Source organism: Papilio xuthus, unplaced genomic scaffold, assembly GCF_000836235.2.
Source record: "Papilio xuthus unplaced genomic scaffold, Pxut_1.1 DF827777.1, whole genome shotgun sequence".
NCBI lineage: Eukaryota > Metazoa > Arthropoda > Insecta > Lepidoptera > Papilionidae > Papilio > Papilio xuthus.
Window position 1 is genome coordinate 5,782,488 of NW_013530872.1, and position 22,534 is coordinate 5,805,021.

General features: G+C 32.1%; 1 protein-coding gene across 1 annotated transcript in view; it reads left to right on the top strand.

Moving 5' to 3' along the window:
• LOC106115899 (matrix metalloproteinase-14) overlaps positions 1-22,534 on the top strand; it is a 126,452-nt gene that overhangs the window by 18,440 nt on the left and 85,478 nt on the right. Inside the window, exons 3-4 of the mRNA XM_013309540.1 lie at positions 21,302-21,424; positions 21,669-21,841. Coding sequence (XP_013164994.1) covers positions 21,302-21,424; positions 21,669-21,841 — 296 coding nt within the window. The remainder of the gene's footprint in view (positions 1-21,301; positions 21,425-21,668; positions 21,842-22,534) is intronic.

The window sequence follows — 22,534 nt, forward strand, 5'->3', positions numbered from 1 at the left end:
CTTCACCTCTTCCGCGTATTTTTCGTGATGGCAGGTAAAGACTATTTAAAATTTTTTAAAGCAAACTTTCTTAGCTTTACTGTAAGTTAAAAAATTATGCATTATAATTTTTAAAAACAAAAAATATTTTTTAAACTTTTAGTAGGTAAAAGGGCGTTGTTAAACTTAAAACAGGTTTCTGTTATTTGACGCGGTTTCCAAATATTTAGTTTCATATACCGTTATGAACTGATACTTATATTGTAATCTGACAAATCTGAGCACATAAAAGTCCTTTAATGCCGGCTTACGTACGATTTACTACCATCGTAAACCTTTGTAAACAAAACTGACAAACATGACTACGAACAAATTTAGTTTAAATTATGTTTACTCCTTGTTATTTTGTAAGACGCCAGAAAAATGTTTTTAAGCAGTCGATTGAGAATGTTAAAAATACTTAAGTATTATTTTTATACGCATAGATATATAGTGTTTCATAAAAGTTTGATGTCAAACCGAAATTCGATTTTCAAATTGTCAAGACAACACTGAAGAAATTTATACAAACAAAAGACCTCTGGAGGTCTTTTCCTCAATTTTATGCTTCAGATTAGGCATCTATAGATAATAAATCTATGGTTATACGTCTACGAATTTTCGAGACGTTTGCATCCACATACATTAGTTTAAAATAGTTTTCTATTCAGCTACTTTGAATTTAAATTTAAATAAGTTTCCGTCGGGTCTCTATTGAGTTGAACATTCAGATAAGTATCAAATGTTCTTTGTTGGCTGAAACCAAGCAACCTTTGTCTCCTTTGTAGTAATACATATAAATGTCTATATCGTTAATCTCTAGATGCTTACAAATAAACTATGATATTCTTAAATAATGGTATTGGCATAATAATGTCTGTGCTAAATGTTTTGTCATGTTTATATGTACCATTTTGCGACAATATGAAACTAAAATTTTAATATTGCCTACAATTTCGACTCGTTTCTTATTTACTAAATAATTCATCATACATTTTCCTGAAATATATGTGTCACACATATTTACTGTATAGTAAAATAAACAAAAAATAATTTTAATTTTTATGTGTTATGTGGCCATTATTTTCAGAAAAAAAACTAAAACCAACACCTAAGTTAAAACTTGATAGTGTTATGAAGACATCATTATTAATAATGTAGTTAGTCTGTCTGTATATCACAGTAGCCTATTTTATCAGTACAGCGATGTTAAACATGTGTGTTTTACGGTTCAAACCTGGCGCCCCCTGGCGTCCGCCGAGCTTATTAATCAGAGTTTGTCGGCACGTTTAAACTCTATCAACACACGTTATTACTTCGAAACTATTGTTACAGCAAACATGTGTTCTAATTTAATACTAGTTTATAGGAATATGTTCTTTATTACATCGTTCAATCGAAACTAGTAATAGCATTTTATTTATACAAACTTTTTGAAACATTTTTGAACCGAAGTATTGGTAACTCAGATTCAATTTAAAAAGGCTATTTTGCTTTTTCACGCTATACATACAAAGTGACTCTTATGCTTTCTGTTTATTTGATATAAAATAAATTTTGTAAATAAAATAACAATCTATATCTAGTGCTGATAATACGTCTTTTTATTTTTAAATAAATAAAATAAAATTTAACTTAATCAATACATGACTAATATAACTTTTAATTGAGATTATACCGACAAAATCCGATCTGAAATCAATAATAAAAGTATAAAATTAGAAAAGAAATAAGACGAAAAGAGTCACATCTCTTAAAAGATATAACCTTTTTCGTCGAATATGTCGAACTCCTGGCCCAGTGCGCTGTATGCAAACTATATTTGAATCAAACAACTACGAGTATTGCACTCCCGTAATTGAAACCACAGGATGTAGCCCATAACGTTCATTGACGAGCTTTCCTCTACTACTACTAATGGCAAATCGAACTCTAATTCAACTCATTAAGGTCCTTTTCTATATACAGACAATCACAAGTACTATCGACCCCACAGTATCGTCACATGCTGTTTTGTACACTGTTATTATAAGAAATTATCTTAATCGTTATAATTTATGCTTCGACATACTTATTCAATAACTTTATTTGTTTCATTATAAGCTAATAATAACATATAATCTTATTGTAAAGGAAATCTGCTGGAGAATTTCTTTATTTTTTGAGTATCTGAAAAACGGAGATTTCCATCTCCGTTTTAAAACATATCGTTGTCCCTGTCATTATCGTTGATAAAACAGAGATAACAATATTTTTAAACAGAGGTTTTGGTCTTAGAAACTCATGGTTAGTCATTTAACTAACGTTAAAATTGACAAAATAACTCGAGTAATTGTCTCAGCGAAAATGGACTCATCTCCCTTCAGTATATCCGTAGATCTTAAGTAAATGGTCCTATGTTTTTTGTATTAAAGGCATATTTTTTCTGCTTTCAATAGAGATATCCTGCGATAGCTTATGTATGCAACAGCTATCCTCAATTATAAGCTGCCCGATGAACATTAAGTTTAATCAGAGAATGCACTACACTATAGAGCACAGAATAACTTACATTAGTTACGTTAATAATCTGTCTTTCCAATCTATACTTTATTACTTTTAATTACAATTCATATTCCCTTGTAAATGCAGTGACTTGTCTTTGGTACTTCAGACGTCCAACTATAAAATATCGTCATCAAGATCTACAAAAAAAGAAAAAGCTTCGCTCTCCACTGGATAATTGATGAGTTTTGCTGCCAGTACCACGCTTTGTTTTTATTAATAATCTACATTAACAAAAAACAGTTACTTGAATGATAGACCTTTCTGTTAAAACATATAGGGGGCGATAAATTGCAATATATTCGATTAAAAAAAAACAAAGTCAATTACTTTAAGAAATATAAAACTTTACTATTTGCATTTACGATATTTATAAAGTAAATATTCTTACTAATTCTTATTTGCAACTTTAAGTTTAAATAGTTAATTCAATAATTGTCACTACAATCACCAATCCCATCACTACAGGGTGTGCAAAAGTTTTAGCAAATAATGTTTTGGAACAATATTACGTTTAAAACGAATATTAAATTTAACGCCATGTATTGCGTTATTTTTCATATTCCTGTATAACACCAATATCAAAGATAAGCTGAATATAATCAAAATATAATAACAGCTCGCAGGTGTGCTTTAATAACAAACGTCCACGTACACGTCCTAGCTTGTAAATAGTTTTTCTTAAAATAGAAATCTTATTGCCTTGAGTCTAGACAAATATTGAGATAAATCAAATAAGTCGAAACTCTCTTTCAATTTGTGAGTCTGGTACCACTGTTAAAAAGTTTCGACATTTTTTTTATGAATTCTCAAAAAAAGTTTTTTTTGTAAAACGCGTTAATTAAATCTTACTTCTTACTTATATAAATGCGAATGTTTAGGCGGATGGATGGATGGATGTTTGTTTGATGGTATCTTCAAAACGACTGTACGGTTCTCCATAAATTCGGCATACAGATAGAACATAGTCTGGAAGAACACATAGCGTACTAATTATGTTTTTTTTTAATTCTGCGCGGACAGAGTCGCGGGCAACAGCTAGTGCAATATAAATGACGTAATGTTTAAGTTAATGAAGTTCTCAATATTTCCTTGTAACATTGTATCAATGCAAGATAACGTAGTTCAATTTGACATGAACTTTCCTTGGGTGGTCCTTTCTAAATGACATTCTTGAGTTTTGATCAAATTACGTATTCACGATATCACGTCATTTCTAATGTTTCATACATATATCAAAACAAACTTCGGAATAGACAAATGTTTATAATTCAAATCATATTTGCCCACATGTAGTACAATTTTTCGGTTCCTATTGTATTAGTATAAAATCTAATGTTAAATTTTATACACTAGTTGTCGCTGATGATTCCGTCAGCGCGGATTTTAAAAAAAAGTTAATAAGTAGCCTCTGTGTTCTTCTAGACTATGTCCTTCATCTAAGCCGGATTTCAACGAGATTGTCATCAAATATCCATCTGTCCATCCATCTAAACATTCGTATTTATAATATTAGTATGATTTTACGTAAAAGTTTAAAAAGTAATTAGATCATGTTTCAGTATATAGTAACCATTCTTTACATTAAGGTTATAGTCAATATAAGACATAATATCCGAAAAAGAATTTATAGTCATTCAAATTTATTACTGCGAAGTAGAGTTATTAAATTTTAGAATAGACTTGGCTTCATTATTTTTTTCATTTTACTGCCATAGTTTTATAGCTGCACCATTCGTTTAAACTTTCGACTTTTCGGGAGTGAAAAATTCAATATTTGAAACGTTTTGCGAAATGTTAAATGAAGCGATAAATAATTTTCATTTCAAAGTTCAAACACATACCATTCTTTATTTGAAAATTCTTTGGTTAGAATTTGATATTGTCTAGTTTTATTCTATGACATTGAGAGAATATAAAAAAATCACTTGTGTTATTTCTCCAATATAGACAAGTTTACAGTTTTGGTGTAAAAGCGCTTGGTTAAGAAGCGTCGGTGATTTTTAGAATGTACTCCGGAATTTTATGTACCTTTTTTATTAGATCTCGCTAAGGTGAACAAACGTGGATCGGTTCTTAGCGACTTCTTATAGCCGTTTCAACATTGTGTACCTAAATTCTTACTTACCTTTTTGTTTTCACAATAGATTTAAAACCTGATACCTTTTTCAAATTATCTTTAAAATCATCTCTTGTGTCTAAAGTCAAGTTTGAAATGCGTGTTGAAAAGAAAGTTAGCGATAGTTTTGCAGGAAAAAATTACGGTTAGTTTTCTACTCTTGTATGGTGTTCAATCTTACTTCTTATCTTATGTTACTAATATTATAAATGCGAATGTTTAGATGAATGGATAGATAGATGTTTGTTTGAAGGTATCTCCGACACGGCTGAACGGATTTCTCGGATCGGAAAATAGTCTGGATTAACACATACTCTACTAAATATTTTTTTTTTAATTCCGCGCAGACGTAGTCGTGGGCAACAGCTAGTTTATAATTCTACTTTATTGTTTATAGTCCATAATGCATGAATAAGCTCTGCTTTTAAAATATCCAAGTCTGACTGAATCATTTGTTTACAGCATTAAATTGTTACTTATGATGAGAGAGTAGAGAGGAGATACGAATAGATGTAATTATTTCATCTGCCGTGCGCAATTCAAGTGAGTGCGAATATCCATAACCTCAAAGATTTACATTAAGAACGGTTTACACGGATGTTATAATTAGCGAACATTGACTCATACGAGCGTCTGGCTGTAAATTAAACCTAGCGATGCTTCTCAGTAAAAAGTTTTATAACATAGAAATTATCAACAAACTTTTAAGAGGTTTATTACTAGCTATGACGAACAGTATTATTGCTCTCATTCGTAATCATATTTTGATTATTTTTTCTCGTTATAAAAGATGTCCATTGTTGTTTTCTGTAGACCGTACAATTTATGTAAAAATTACACTATAATCCATGTAATTCAAGTGTAAATAACTTTGTTTAATACGACAAAAAAAACATTCTTCGCCATTCACAATACTGTACATATTTTTCTCGCTTTCCAATATAAAGAAATGTAGAAATATAAAAATAATAATATAATACTTTTTATAGGCTTTTCATTTTATTATCTTCACATATTTTAATAATGGTTACAGTTAAAATTGTTTGTCAGTAAATACTCCTTGAAGCGTCATTACTCGGTTATTGCGCTCGAGACGCATAGCTTTATGATCGCATGCCGAATAGAATTGACTCCATATTCTATATGAGACTATAATTTTTATTGCAATAAATGTGTCCAATACACTCTCTACCTAAACATGTAAGCATAAACAATTTACTTAATTTAATTAAAATTGATTGCCTATAAGTATGCTTATGTTATTCTATTTCGTCTATTTTGCCTTTTTAATAATTTGACGACGAAACTACACTTGTATTTCAATGATTACGAATATTATTTTTCGGAAAAAAATTTTGCTTTGTCGCTAAGTTATTGTAAAAAAAATAACCTAATTATATCAAATAATCAGTAATGGACCGGCATTGGAATTAGATATCATTATTTTAAGACTCGAGAATTTGTTATAATATTATAATATAATTCTTCACATTTAGCACATCTCATCATACAGAGATAAATAATATTTCCCGTGATAACTAGTTACCATTAAGTAATTAGTCTAGAATATATTTTGACTGTTCGGTCTGTAGTTTATTTGAATCTCTTTAGATTTATTCAATTTCAATATATATCTTACTTCTTACTAATCCTACTAATATTAAAAATGCGAATGTTTAGATGGATGGATAGATGTTTGTTTGAAGGTATCTATGGGAACATAGTCTGGAAGAACACATAGACTACTAATTAAGTTGTTTTTTAAGTTCACGCGGACGGATCCACGGGCGACAGCTAGTTTGCTAAAAGTAATAAAGCGATATTGTTGTATCGTGTTCCTTCTGATTGTTTTCTAAGATATTTTCATCGCACGTGTCACGGCGCCCGCCGCAGCCGCAGCCGGCTGTCGCAACAAAATTACATTTGCAAATCTATTAAGTGAAGGCATTGTAATTTGACCCCTACAGAGCAGCTGCTAGAAGTTTGATTGGTAGATGGACAGCTCACTCAGATCTTGGCTGTGATTAATTGTGTACTGTAGGATGCAGCCCAGACACCACATTGACTGTGGTGGTGACGTGGCCGGACATCCATTGTTCTGTGTACGGATTAATTATATAATTACTTGTTGTAAATATGTCTGTGAAATTCTATCTATTTTCTTTTTTAATATTAACAATATATGTATGACCACAGTAACCTATCAATATTCAAACGATCGCTGGTTTAAGATTTAACTTTTTTGTGCAAAAATTAGAAAGATCATGGATTCCATTACATAAACTAAATAACAAAAATAAAGATTTAAATAACAAAGTTAAAATATTGCTATTAATTTGATTTGTTTATCATATGGAATATGTCGGGATAAACAAGTTTGCGTATTTTGATTAGATTCTTAGTAACTCGCACACGGAATAATTTTCCTTAACTTTATTCATTCAGGCTGAAAATACATGTCATTAAACAATAATATTAACCGCGTCAGTGAATACGAATTAAGCGACGCAATGAATTTTTCATTTGCCATCATTTGCATTGGCGCCTCACATTCAACGGACACAATGAAAAACAAAAGCAACACATCACCAAAGGGAATAAACAGAGATAACTAATTAAGGTGATGTACGACAATATATAGGATATTATTAAAATGCAACGTCGTAAATCATTTCACATATAAGATGTTTATATCCCTATCTTCAAACATACTTTAGTAAAACTAACTAGGTGTCGCCCGCGACTCCTTCCGCTCAGGTTTAGAAAAAAGAAACTTGATGAGCAGACTATGTGTTCTTACAAGACTATGTTTTACGTCTATGCCAAATTTTATCGAGATTTATACAGTCGGTTTGGATATATGTAGCATCTAACAAACATCCTTCCATCCAAACATTCGCATTTATAATAGTAGAAAGATGTACCTTACGGAAATTGTAAACTATTTTATAGTTTACTACTTATCTGTTAAAAATGAGGTTAAGCACTTCTCGATGAAGATTGATTCATTCGATCAAATTTGTAAATATTTCCGCCTATAAATTTTTACAACGTATCCATGATTACTGTGATAGACGTACTTCCATTTTGTGTCGATTTTATGTAGATTTAATTTTTTTTTAAATATTGATAGTGAAAATTAAACGTAGACTGAGCTGATTCTAAAGCAACGATAAACATCATAATCGATGTCCTTTTCATAAATACTTTTTTAAGATGCTTTTGCATTCTGTTTAATGGATTCTTTTCTATTTTATTTATCTGTAATTTACATTTAAATTTTATCCATCTTATTTTACGCAATTGATACATTTGTGTGCTATATTTTATTCTTTTCTTTAAAGAATAATGCTAACCTTTTATGGAAGATAAATCATCCTGTATTTAAAATATAAACAACTGTTGACAGATTGTTTGATGATGTTTTTACTTTAATCTCATTCGAAAGTCGTTAAACGCAACTGTGTTTAATGGTTTCTGTCTTCAATAAAGACGTTGTTCAAAAATTTCACCGCTAATGTTGAAATTTATTCAAAAAGTTTTATTTTTATTATGAACTTAATTTTATTATCTTTTTCAGAATTAATACACACTTAAATGACTTTATTTATTTATTTAAAAAGACATTTGGACATGAAACAATCAAAAGTTAGGACGTATTATTTATTATGTATTAGGACGTAGTATTTAGGACGTCAGTACTAACAATTACATTTTAAACGGGATTTTTCATTTATATGTCTGTACAAGCAGTTGCCCGCGTCTCGATCCGCGCGGTATTGAAATAAACTTAATCAGTAGCCTATGTGTTCTTCAAGACTATGTTATACATCTATGCTAAATTTCACCAAGATCCGTAGAGGCGTTACGGAGAGTCGTTCAAACATCCATCCATCAAAAGTTTCGCATTTGTAATATTAGTAAGAAGTAAGATTTAAAACAGTGTATGCTTGAAGTTTGAATGGAAATAAAAAGTATTATCTCAGTTAAGCATTTTTCCAATTGGCTATATTTCTTTCGCGCACTGTACGCCAATTTGTCAAACGAACTGACATTAATCGAGCTTCTCTTAATATATTTCTGGCGAAAATGGACGATATCTGAAAGGTAATTTAACAAAGCTTACACGTTAACAAAAATGTTATGTTTTTTTGGGGAAATTAATCAATTTACGATAGTTTATTGCAGTATAAAATCACAATAATTTTGTGAAACCATTGTCAGGCATCCTCTGCGTTATGTTAGCGTAATTGTCACTTATATGTACCTATTATAAATAAAGCTTATTCTAATCGACAATAACACACATTTATCAATATCTTTGCCAAAGAAAAAAGAAATGATTTAGAAATAATACGCTATTCCGAAAGTTACGTTTAATTTATGCTTGACAATATTCTATTCCAAATTTATGTTTAGATAATAGAAGATTTATATTGTGACTGTTCCTTAAACACCCTCGGCTTAAGATAGGAACCCTGCCGTGGTCAAAAGCAATAAATATTCCAAATATAATGGTACATAACAACCGCAAGATAACCAATGTCCTTGCGGTTCGATGGGGACATGGTAAGCTCTTAATAAAGGATTTATCGTGGAAATATGCGCCCCCGATGTCCCTTACGATTAAATAATCAACTAAATAGTGGTAAATCCTATGAAGTATTTTACTTTTTTTTGGATGATTATAGAAGTAAGAACCCAGTAATAGACAGGCCTTAAAAACCACAGAAAGAAGAGTGTGGGTTATTGGTACTTATATCCATTAAAATCAAGGAAAATTGTTTAATTTTATACTCAAACACGAAAGTAAATGCTGTAAAAGTTAAATATTACGATAACCACGTAGTTGGTCTATAGAGGTTTTAGCCTGATAAACACACGTGTTCTTTAAGTGTTTCTTTTTTATAGATTGTTGTTAAATATTTTAAGGGTTACAAAGTTTTCGTGAACATTACATTCCTAAACTAAAAAGGTAGAGCTTTCAACTACGTATTTATTAAATACACATTTATATAGTCTATTAACTACATAATATTGTTCGAATAAATTCAATTAATAATTATATATAATTAACGAGATATCACTTACAGGAATTGTATACAATGACAATAATTTCCTTGAAATGCATTCAACTGTTGGTAATTAAATATCCTGAAATATGGAAATACACGGCTGAAGAATTAGACATGAAAATGCGTAATTACACGGCGATGTGAAGACGCGTTTAGCCGACGAAGTTTCGACACAATCTGCATAATAAATGCAAGATCACGCGTCATAACTTCACAAGTATTAAATTAAGTCTTATGAAGATTTCCTTGTACGCCATTAACAATCCGAAGTTACTTTGAAATATTATCGTATTTTGGGCTACGCTTGAATATTTTGTTGTGATGAGACAGGTCGGTTGCGTGACATTGTCATAAAGATTTCATTTCACAGCGTTTGCTACGATGAAGATTTACATTTCAAAAGAAATGGAAATAGATTGTTCGGTTCCCTAGGGAGTGAGTCGATGCAGAGTGGTGTCGTCGGTTTGCGAAAATGTTAGGCGCCGGGAAGGCGCTGAGTCATGACCTCGTTAATAAGAGGGCGCCTAAAGCACTTCCTTGGGATAACATCTCATCGCAATGTAAACTGCACCTATTAACAATACATTTAAGCTTTAAATTTGAAAGTAGCTGCACTCACTTTTATTTAATTATATCGTTTGATGAAGTCTTGCGCTTAAATCAAAATAAGCTAATAAATGATCCTTTAAAGAACATTCATTGAAAGAACATAAAAAAATATGTGTGCAATAAATTTAATGATATTCTTCCTCCTTTGCCGTTTTCCTTCCGAATTTATTACAAAGACTGATATATAAACACTGCTAAACACACACGTATACACGGACGCGGCCCGTCGCTCACTGCCGCGAAATAATACCAGTACCACTCATCCTGATGAAGGGCCCCCGATGGGCCGAAACTAGTCGGTGCCGCCACCGGACGAATATACGTGAGTGTTTAGCTGTGTTTATATATCAGTTTAGTATAATGTCTCACGAAAGTTTGAATAATTTATTACAAAGACCTTATAAGACACGTGGTTTGTGTCAGTTTCCCCATATCGTGACGTTATTAATTTTGTATTAATAAAATAATTTAAATGATTACGCATAATTCTAAAATAAATGAACCATACTGTATTTTACCAATGTTAATAATAGAACAGACTAAACAAGACTGTATATTTATGTTTATAACATCTTTATTGTTATTTTGTTGTATAAAAACATTTTAAAATTTCACGATCGCCCCATTATCTTTAAGCTTCGTTCAGAATTTACACGGTTAGTTTATTTTAACACAACATGAAGTGTTACAGATGGCTTGTAATGAGTGTTGATTAATTCGAAATTTGATTTATAATAATTTCCGTTATTTTACTCGCTAATTTTTATCCGTTCAGGTCAAAGTACCTTAGCAATTTTTTATGTCTAACTTGTCCCATGGGTACAATTTATTAGTGCTAATAATTTTTTTTTTAATAAATAAAAGCCGTTAAAAACAAATAAAAGTAGAATACAAACTGTGTCAATCGTTTGTACGTCCCATAAAATTTATAAAAAAAAAATAATACATATTTTTGATTGCCAGATCGTTACCAAATACATTGGTATACTGTCATACCAATATGCATCAGTGCATGGGGTACCCTCAGTCATGCGTGGTCGGTACCGAGTCACTGAACTTTACGTTAACCCGAATTGGCTTGTCCGTCTGTCTGTTGTGTCCACAATAATTAATCACGCTTCTTGCTTTACAACTAAGGGACGTTAATAATGTCCAAGGACTTCAATTTATTACAATTCTCTGACAGAAATCGTCGGACCAAATAGTAGTTCAGACAAATAGTAAAACACAAATAGTAATTAAAATTGTATTTAAATTATATAGATTCTTTATTATTTAATTTTAAAGTTAAGGTCTATTCTAAAGTCAATATAAGACTATTTTTTGTAAGTGTCCTGTCTAAATATTCTATTACCGAACAGTAAAATTTAACTATCCATAGTAACATTTATCTTCTTTGACAATTAAAAATAATATATTTTAAGTAATAAAACATCAAAGAATAATCATAAAAAAATAACAAAAGAAAATGTGTGTCGAGTGTTATTTTAAAACATACATAAACACCTGTGGGAGTTTTTCTCGCTGTAAGTCTTCTGGTTCCGAGTGACCTTGCTAACGCCATCTCAGTTTGGCGACCTCGCACCATATGATCGGCGATTTCGTACGCTCGGTCGTTGACCCATAAGTTTGTATAATAAATTCGAGCATGCGGAATGACTCTGCGACCCAATTTGCACGTATTGAATGGAATGTATGAAGATACGAATTTTGAACATTGAATTATGAAAATGTCTAAAGATTAGAATTAATGTATTTTTTATATTACATGCTGAATCAGTCGTAATTTTAAACATCTGTCTGTTGTTACAGGCTGTACAAAATAACTAATTTGTTATTTTATTTGAATTTTTTTTAACTCAAAGCAACGACCAATGAAAAATATCGTTCATCGTTTTTTCAAAAACAATATTAATAAAGAACACACTCTATTCCTTCCATTCAATTTAAGGTATCCTTAAAAATATCAACACAAAAACAAAAAAATGCAAAAAAAGAAAAAGAGTCTGTAGCCAATGCGGTGGCAGTGACCTATCTTGAGATGTTCAAACTCATCACCTCATCCCTAAAGACTAGACTGAGTTGGTTCATTGACTGACTGCAAACATTTTGCGCACATAATCTAAAGATACAATAAAGGTCCTTACCAAGCATTTTAGTGAAGGCTAGGATTAATATATCTTTGTAGTCATCTTTACTAAGGAGTCGTGTAAAACTAAGGTTATATATTTTACTCCACTATAAATAGTTCTATAATAAGCCTTTGTAAGCTTTTGTAAACCCCCACATGGATACTGTCTTCGAAAATATAACAAAACTTGGCAAAAGATTTCTCAATAACGACACCTTTAAATCTGATGAAGAAAGCATGGTGTTAACATTGCACATGTAACACGCACACAGATGCATCCTCACTAAAAAGTAATTCTTTGAGCACCTTCAACGTTTTATGAGGCACATAAAAGTAACAGTTTTAGACAGTTGCTTCCACCTTCTTAGCAAGCCTGTACGTTTGTTGATGTGTCGTCCCTTGTATAGGACTGAAAGAACACAAATATGCAACTCATTAGTTCACTAAGTTAAGTGGCTTTACAATTACTTTTAATGTGAATTGAAGAACAAGGAAACTTTAGGACATCACACGTATAATAAACGTTTACATTATAGTTGTAAAATACGGGTGGTCTTTACCCTAACCGGCGCCGTATAGGGCACTCCCGTTAGAGCAAACTATCGTACGCGTGACGATATCCTTTCCCGTCGTATCGTGACTACCATAACAGACAACGTGTGAAACGCCTGTACACGTTTCGTCTTTAATTAACCTTTTATGGTGTGCATTTAAAACACGCGTGTGCAGTAAAAGAACATCCATGGTATTAGAGTTACGGTATTTTAGGGAGATCTGCCAAACACAATGATTTCGAAGATAAGATTATATTCTTGGTAGAATCTTTGTTTTTTAAGATCGTAGTACGATATATACGGCTTATTTACAATGTGCTTTATATTATAGTATAAGAAATACATAAAAGAAAATAATTTAAATTGAATCTTAACGTCAAAGAAGGCGTGTAATTAATAATTTAATGAGTCTAGTATGTGCAGGCTGACAAGCGTCGTAAGACTAATTTAATGCAGTCCATTGTGCTGTTAACTCGTAAATCAACACGGAACACTCGTGAAACATTACTCATGCAATGCTTTGTATAGTTATATTAAATTGTTATGAAAGCTCGGAATTTTACAAGAAGACGCTGCGCAAAACCCAATTTTTACGTATCTCGGGACGTAAAGCGATACAGAGAATGTCACACCGCTGCCCTTGCTTTCCTTTACCCACTGTGTCTTCACATGGCATACATAGACGTCGTCATGCACTCGCACCGAACACTCGAGCGTCTTTAATGTTTGAATATTGTTATACCGGTCGATGGTTCTGAAGCAGGTTTCCATAACAGTCGGACCGAGGTTCAGTTCCGTGGAACTTGAATCAGTGTAGTGACCATCAAGGCTAATGCGTCGCATGTGCTATAAGAAATAGCACTTTATGTTGCGACTATCACGGAAGCAGTATAAACGAACGTTAATGTTTTTGCAACTATTAGATTGAGCCTATTAGGTAAAACACTTTATAAGATGTGAACAAAGTCAAACTTTGATACACGGAAAGAATGGCACCACCTCCTCCCAATATTGAAACCATACTCATCTACTGCTACACTACCGAAGATCAAAAGTAGCAGTAACAAAAAACTCCATTAATAGCTAATAACACTCATTGATATTGGAATTGATGACACTTCAGTCAATTTAGCGTGTCCCAGACCTTGCGACAACCTCACTGATCACCTTCAATCAATCTTCCGCACGCCGACCAGACGATGACGTTCTTCATTTCTGTACGTTTTCACTGTCGAAACATAATAAAACATTGACATCCCTCTCATCTTCTTTGACAAAAAAGAGACAACACTATGTTTTGATACAAGTGTTAGTATTCACTTATCGTTTCGTTGCACATTGTTTGGTGCACTTCGCGTCGCTCCATAGATTTGTTACAGGAATGCCATTGTTTACTCACAACTGATTAATGCACGGGGCCTGTAAATTATTCAGTTACATAGTTATTTTATGAAGAATCGTCTTCTCCATTGACTATTATTGCTGCAAACTATGACCAAAACACCTAACATACCGAAGACTTGATTAGCTTGTTTTAACAATTACTTCGACGAGTTATCATGTTTCTATTTAGTTGATCTTGTTTTCTATTTTACAGTGTCGGTATTTTCTTGTCAACTTTTTTATCATATTTCCTGATGTAATTGCCCACAATTGGACTTGACTCAAACTATAAATGAACTTTATTGTTTATACTATAACAAAGAAAGTACATTTATTGTCCTTTTATAATCTTAACTCCAAAACAGATTATTCATGTTAAAAATGTTTAAAACTTTTTCTTTCTTTCCTTCTCACGCGCATCAACTATAATACCTATTTCGTATGCTGCCTGCAACTATAGTGCATTAAAGTGGCAAGTTCGTGCTTCGCCTTCCGAGGTTTGATTCACAACGAGCAATTAGAATAGTTAGTGATAGCCTACAGTCGTGGACTTTTATTTCCTACCCATTTCAATCGACACTTACAATCTGAGTATGTAGATCGTAAACTTGTCTTTAGTCTTCTATACTATATTAGATTCTTAGTGGTCTAAGTAATTTCAATTCATTAATTCCTAAAAACTAAAAAACGTCAACATATGGCCACATATAAAGCAGCAAATCTTGTTACCACAAAATTAATTTTAAATGTATTTTTCGTATCATTTTCCTCATACAAAACAAAAATAAAACATAATATTGGTTGACTTTAATTACACGGTAACTCTTTATCTCGTAATTTTTAATATATTCGTTTAAGATTTCGATTGATTGTAATCTGTTGTACGTTGAAATGAAGAGATAGTGTCTGCCTGATGTTTAGAATGGCCGTCATTCACACAGCCCCCTCGCTCAGTGCTCTCTGGAAACACGATAGTAATCTGATTCCAATTAACATTGGCTCAAACACAATTCACAATCAACACGCTGTGATAAATAAAAATAAACAGTACCCGACTAGTAAAATAAATTTTAAAGGATCAAGTCAGATTCAATTGCAAATAAAATCCGAGTTCGATGTTAAAATTTGTCTTGAAAGGAATTTTATAAAAAAAGGGTCTCCATATACCTACAGCTTGCCCGACATTGTCCGTAAAACGTAATGTTTTTATGTACATTATGTACTAAATTTAACTACCAATATACATATGAAAGAAAGCTTTCGAAAGTTTCCTGCTAGTTAACCGTTAACGTGTATATTTTAACGTAGCAATTTCGCTTGCCAAAATATACTTAATATATTGAGTTTATAATGTTGAGTCCACATGCCGCTGCAATAAATATCCTTAGTATATTTTCTGCCGGGACGCCTCAATAATTTATTTAAAGCGAAAGCCTCGACGATCACCAACCCTTATAAGTTTTATATTATGTCTAGACTATATCTTAATGGACGTATTAATATTCAGTGGATGGAAAAATCTTAGGAAAACCGTTCAACCATGAAGATAAAAAACAAAACATTTTCTATCCCGGACACTCAAATATTAACTTCAGCTGATCAATACATAGATATAACTCAATCTAGATCCGCTCATATTAAAATTATATTCAATAGGATTTTATTCCAATCATTACCACAATACCTTTGACACTTCTAGAATCAGCGTAACATCATAACATCATGTCTAAGTTTACAGTTTGAATGTACGCATTGAACTAGAATAAAACCATGAAATGGAATTTGAACGAAGATTACTTCATAACGTAACTAAAACGGAATTATTGTTAATTGATATTTAATTTAAATAAGACGATGCTGTATTATTTATGAGTAATACATTAATATGTTTCCTTATGCAACAAATGTTATTCCAAGAAAACATTAGGTCAATACGTATAATTCCCAACACTGCACAATCCGTTGACGCTATCGTCCAAACAAATGTATTGTCTGAGCCGAAGTAATTTCGTGTCACTCAAATTTGAATTACAAATGCAGGGTCGTCGCTTACTCGCCCGAAATTCGAGCATGGATTACAGTATTGTTGGGCTTCGGCCTAACCATTTGTACAAGTATTCTTTTGTTCCGGCGTCACTTATACTGAGTATTTCTTTCTTAATTAGTCTGCATTGTTTTCGGTTATGATTACTATCTACAATGTATACTTTTCAACATTTATATTTACTGTCTCACTCCCTAAGCTGTGACCTTCGTTGTCTAGAATTCGTTTTTAAATAAAACGGCAGGCGCACGCATCTTACAACTCGTTAACTAACGAATGCCAAGCAGATGTTCACGTTTTAGATTAATATACTCTATTGATAAAATCTACACTTACCATACTTACTATCTTCTGTCCAATGAAAGTAATCTATAAAGAATGATTTAAATAGTCGTCTGTGATCAAGAGAAGTGAGTTTAAGAAGTGACTTAATTGTTACGAAGCACAAGTAGGAAAAATTGGAAAATAACTTTTGTTTTAATATATTTTAGTACATGTTAACAGATTAAATATATACAAAAATTGCCTGATTAATTCTGTTAGTAAAATAAAAATACGGTTCCGCTTCCCCTAACGACACCCGTCTGGTGACGTCATCCATATCCAAATTGAAGTGAGCTGCCGTCCGAAGTTTGCATAGGGGCGAAGTCCCCTGGCACGTCGGTTGATTAGCCTGCAATGACAGGCACATCGCGTGGGCCTGTCGTCGTGATCAGCCCATAAATATGTTAATGACTCTTTACACTAAGTGTGAGTGCATTCGATTAGAACTGTGTTTTAATATTCTATTGTAGATATGAAGTTCAGAAATTCAGAAAAAGAAAAAAGAAAAGAAATTGTAATATCGGACATTTGGGCATTAGTGTTTTTAAAATAGAATCGTATTAACTCAAGTGTTAGATCTATGTTAAATGTTATAATATTTTTTAATTCAATTAATTTAATATTGACGTTGGATTACATTAAATTGGAGATGACATTATGTATATAAAATATGTACCTACTATATACTATCTAAGATTCCTTCTGCTCTTTACGCAATTCGCTAGTTCCCTTTAATACTATTCGTTTGCGCATATGTGTTTGGTTACCTACGCTTTTATATCGTTCTTCTTTAGTAAGCTATTAATCTCTTAGAAATAATTACGCCGAAAGCGGCCCTACACAAACGACTAGTCACTTTCGCATAATATATTTTCTTTCTAGTCATTTAACCTTTCAATTTGATCTAATTACTAGGGTAGTTATTTGTTTCAGTTAATGACTTACTATATTTTCTATTACTATATATATCTCTATTACTATAATTTATTTTCATTAAAAAAAAACTAAATGTTTTTCAAAAACAATATAACAGTCCATCCTTTAATTTTTAACTTAAAAGTGTCAAAAGTGACTTAAAGCTAAGTTTTTAAAGCTGCAAATGACTTTGAGATTTTTACTCAAAAATATTTGTAAGATATCAAATCACTCAATCAACTATATCCTAATTACATTTTAATATCTATAGACATATCTTAGCTGCTTGTTAAAAAAACTACATCTATTCTTTTTACCCGGCATTTTATTGCCTATACTATAAACATGTGATTCACATTCAATCTAGGATGTGGTCTGCAATCTACAATAGGTCTGAATCACCATTTAACTAGTTCAGATAAATTATGATTAAATTTAGGTCAGTCTCCTAAATCTGCTTATGGAACTGTTTATGCTATGTATCTCTATGCCTTTTAGTTCTAGAACTATTTAAAATCAGATAAAACGCAGCTGTGTACGAAACTTTGTCTAAAATTATAATATCCAGTGACATTTCTCACCGTTAGTTACCACTGCTGTTAAATCTACTCCAAACCAAATAGTCATTTATATTGATTCTATTTAAAAATACAAAACAGATAAAACAACGATTTTTACACGTGTTATGGCGGTACAACCTTACGTTCACCATAGTCACGTTCTACCAAAATGAAGTATCAAAAAGCTTCAAAATTAATTAAATTCATAGCAGTATTTTTCAAGTAGTCTGGCATAATAATTAAATGATGTTCGACCCAAAAAAAAAACTGTTTCCTTCCGTAAAAACAAAGAAACAAGCAATAAGAGGTCGTAAAAATGGTCAAACTACAATTATGGAGAAGTAGATCAAGCTAAATGGCCAGAGGTACGATTAATTAAAGGACAAAATAGGGAGGATCACGCGAAGTTAGCAACGATTCAGGTGCGGTGCGTTGTCCCAAATTCCCAATCATTTGCCCACTTCAGACACGACCGGTCGGACCGACAGATCAACTGCGATTAACGATCGTATTTAGCTGGGGCACGCGAAATTCTAATTAATTAACTGTTCCTGTTTTAATCTGTGTAAAGGTAAAAACATTAACGTTGTTAAAAGTGAATTACGATTTTTTTTTTTCATTTAAAAAAATAATCTGACTGCTTTAACTTTTTAAGCCTGCTAAGATTCAGATTACTAGGCTACGTGGGCCCAGACCATTAATGGTTTCAAAACTAGCTCCTTGTAAAATAGCCTAAGTTAACACCAAATTAAAAAGGGGCATGGACATCATTAGAGGAACTGTAGATACGTTGCCGGTCTTTTTAAATTCATCCCAGATTAAATTGTTTTAGTTCCAATCGAAGTTACATTATAATTTCTCTCATAATTTCGGTGTTATTAAAAGTGTCGAGAAATCATTGACAATAAATTATAACGGAATGGCGGCTAATTATGATGGTAGCGATCGACGCGTGCGGCATTAACCCAATTATGAATGTAGTTCGCATTGCTTTATGAGTTCATTAGTCCCACGGGGATTATTCAAACCCACTGGCTGGATTATCTAACGCCATTCAAATTCAGAACCCGTATATTAAGGTAATAATAAAACTTATTACATTTCTTGAATTTATATTTATACCAGAACAGGAATGCCGAATCAATAGAACTAGTGCCATTAAAGACACAATATTTTAGGCTCGTCACAAAATCCAATATGCACTTCGAAGTAAGTGTAATGTAAATAGCAAATGAGAGTGGTGCCTGTGCTAGAAATTGTTCTCAACATTCAAAAAGTCAAAATAATTTAAAAAGTGGTAATTTGATACGTAAACGTTCGCTATTCTTGGATTACCATAATTAACCTAGACTTAGCAAGAAAATTGTGATCGTCGGTACAACAGATTGTTTTCAAATATCTTATATCATCATCATCAGCTCACTATACATCCCCACTGGGGGGCTTCTTACTTATTTTACCACTAGCTGTCGCCCGCAACTCCGTCGGCGCGGAGTTAAAAAAAATAATTAGTTGTGTGTTTTTCTAAACTATTTTCGAAATTTCATTCAAATCCGTTCACCCGTTATAGAGATACCTTCAAACAATCATCCATCAATCCATCCAAATATTCAAATTTATAATATTAGGAAGACTACTTTTTTATTAATACTAAAAGCATGAGCAAAGTTTACCACAGAACTTTTTAGTGGTAAAGGGAAAATCGTGAAGGTATTTCAAAGGTGAACTGCAAACAACCATCGTTGTCTTTGTTACTATGTCGAAGTTGCGACCTCGTAAACAAACTTCATTCAACTTGTCGCTACCCAGGATTTATATTTAAACTACTTTACTACTGAACTTTATTACTTACTAATTATTTTATAAGGTGTGACTTGTCTAATATAAAATTGTCATAGATGAAAGTCACGTATGCGAGAAAGAATCGTATGAGGGATTAATACGAATATTGGCGACACGCGCCTTCGTAACGTCATTATCAAAATTCGTATGAGATTTGTGGGTGCACTTCACACTCGGTAGGGTGCTGCACAAACTTTAATACATATTATGTCGATGACGTTACGAAATTCTTCCTAATATTTGTGCTAGGCCCTCAGATGTCCGGAAATGTTATTGGAATTTGCGCAAAGTTATGGTATTTTATTTTAGAAATTACCAATGCGTTAAAATATTTGAAATTTCAAAGTACAAAACTTACTGCACATGCAGTTACCATAAATGGTTAAAAATTGCGATAATAACAAATGTTATTATATTATACCAAAATAGCCGCATAGGATATGTCTTTTCCAATATCCTTAATGTTAAGGACAAAATTAATGTAAAACCTTACCGTGGGTTTTTGTGACCAAAATTACCGATTACACATATTGTTATCTCTGGGGAGGGTTGACGATATGTTTTATACAGATATTTTGGTCTCAGAAACCCATGGTTAGTTATCATATATAATAATAATGCATTCACTTAACATGTAAATTGAACACGCAGGTTGGCGTACATGTAAATTATTGCATAATATCTGTCGAATTAGCGAGTAGCTCGGATTATGTAAAGTAGCCACGGACCCTTCATTAGTACACTGATAGCCTTAATTACACAGATTTTGGCCAGTCCTTTGGGACAGGGACAACAGAATGTCACAGATAACGAATTTTATTTACCTTTTATTTTGACAACACAATATAACAAGAGCGTGAGTTTATTAGTTTAAAAATAGACACAAATCGTGTTAATTTTGGAATTTTATAAATAAAGATGTCATGTTCATATCCGTTGCTGGTCATATAATATAAGGATTGACTCTGTTTTATTACAATCTTACTTCTTACTTATATTATAAATATGAATGTTTCGATGAATGAACGGATAAATCTCTTTGTAATTTGGCAAAGATGTAGAACATAATCTAGCGGAACACAGGCTGCTTACTAAGTTTTTTAATGCCTCGTGGACGGAGTAGCGGTCGGGGGCTAGTATGTATATATTGGTTAACTTTACAATATTCACTTGTTGTTTTCAGAGAAGTTACCTGGAGAACTTTGGCTATTTGAAAAAGGGCCAGCCTGAAATGGCAAACCTGTTGCTGGGTGACGTCGCACAGTCATATGAAGATGACTTCAGGATTGCTATCAAAACTTTACAGGTGCGTTACAATTTTATTAATAAAATTCAATTGTTTTAGAATTTCTGTTTATTATTTCTATTACTCGTTCATTACAGTATATTAAAGAGTGCACGTATGTTTATTCAATGCGGAAACTTTTGAAGAATATTACTTTTAATTAGAAATATTTTTTTTAAATTTAGCAAATTTATTTTTTTAATGTTTAAGTTGTCGATATTTTATTACATTCTTTTACTACTTTTGCATCTCTGTAAAATTACAGGAATTTGGTGGCATTCCTGTAACGGGTGAAATTGATGAAGCAACAAGAGAGTTGATCAAAAAGAAACGTTGTGGCAGACCAGACAGGGAAGAAGGTGATATCGAAGGCGGTCGAAGGAAAAAGCGGTTCGCCGTGCAGGGAGAAAAATGGAAATACACCAACTTAACATGGAGGTAAGTGGATTTCAAATTAAAAACAGTGCCATCTAGTGACAGAAGAAGAAGATAAAAATATGTTTTGTACAGTGACAATAGATGGCGTTCGATATAGCGCCATCTAGTGGCCAAAGTTTTCAAACAATATATCTTACTATTCGACACAAGATGGCATAATTACATTCTCATATCTCGTACAACTTAATTATAAACTATAACTTAGGTTACTCTTTTACGTTGTCTTAGCAAAGTATTAATTATTTGTATCATTGTTTAGTCTTAAAAATCCAGTTTATTCTCAACAAAAAATACTACAATATTTTTTCCAATAGAATGAAATCCCACGTAGTACTTTTCTTGCGGAAATACAATTTTTTCTCTTATTTTTGTCATTGTATAACAACGTCTTATGATATACTTTTCTCATATTTTTATACGCATTTGTAGCTAATATTATATCATATTATTTTCCAGAAATATTGTATTTTATGCCTAATAATAGCAACAATAGTATTTACTTTATCGCCACATAAAATTCACGACAAATAATAGTTAAATCACGGACCTCGTAAATTTTATGACGCTTCGGCTTAATTAAAAGAATATATCCAACTGACGCCAAACAGTCCTACTTACAGTCTTATTCTTATAATTATAAACATTTCTCCTAATTGTAATCTATGATATTTTTTGATAGATTTTTGCAACATT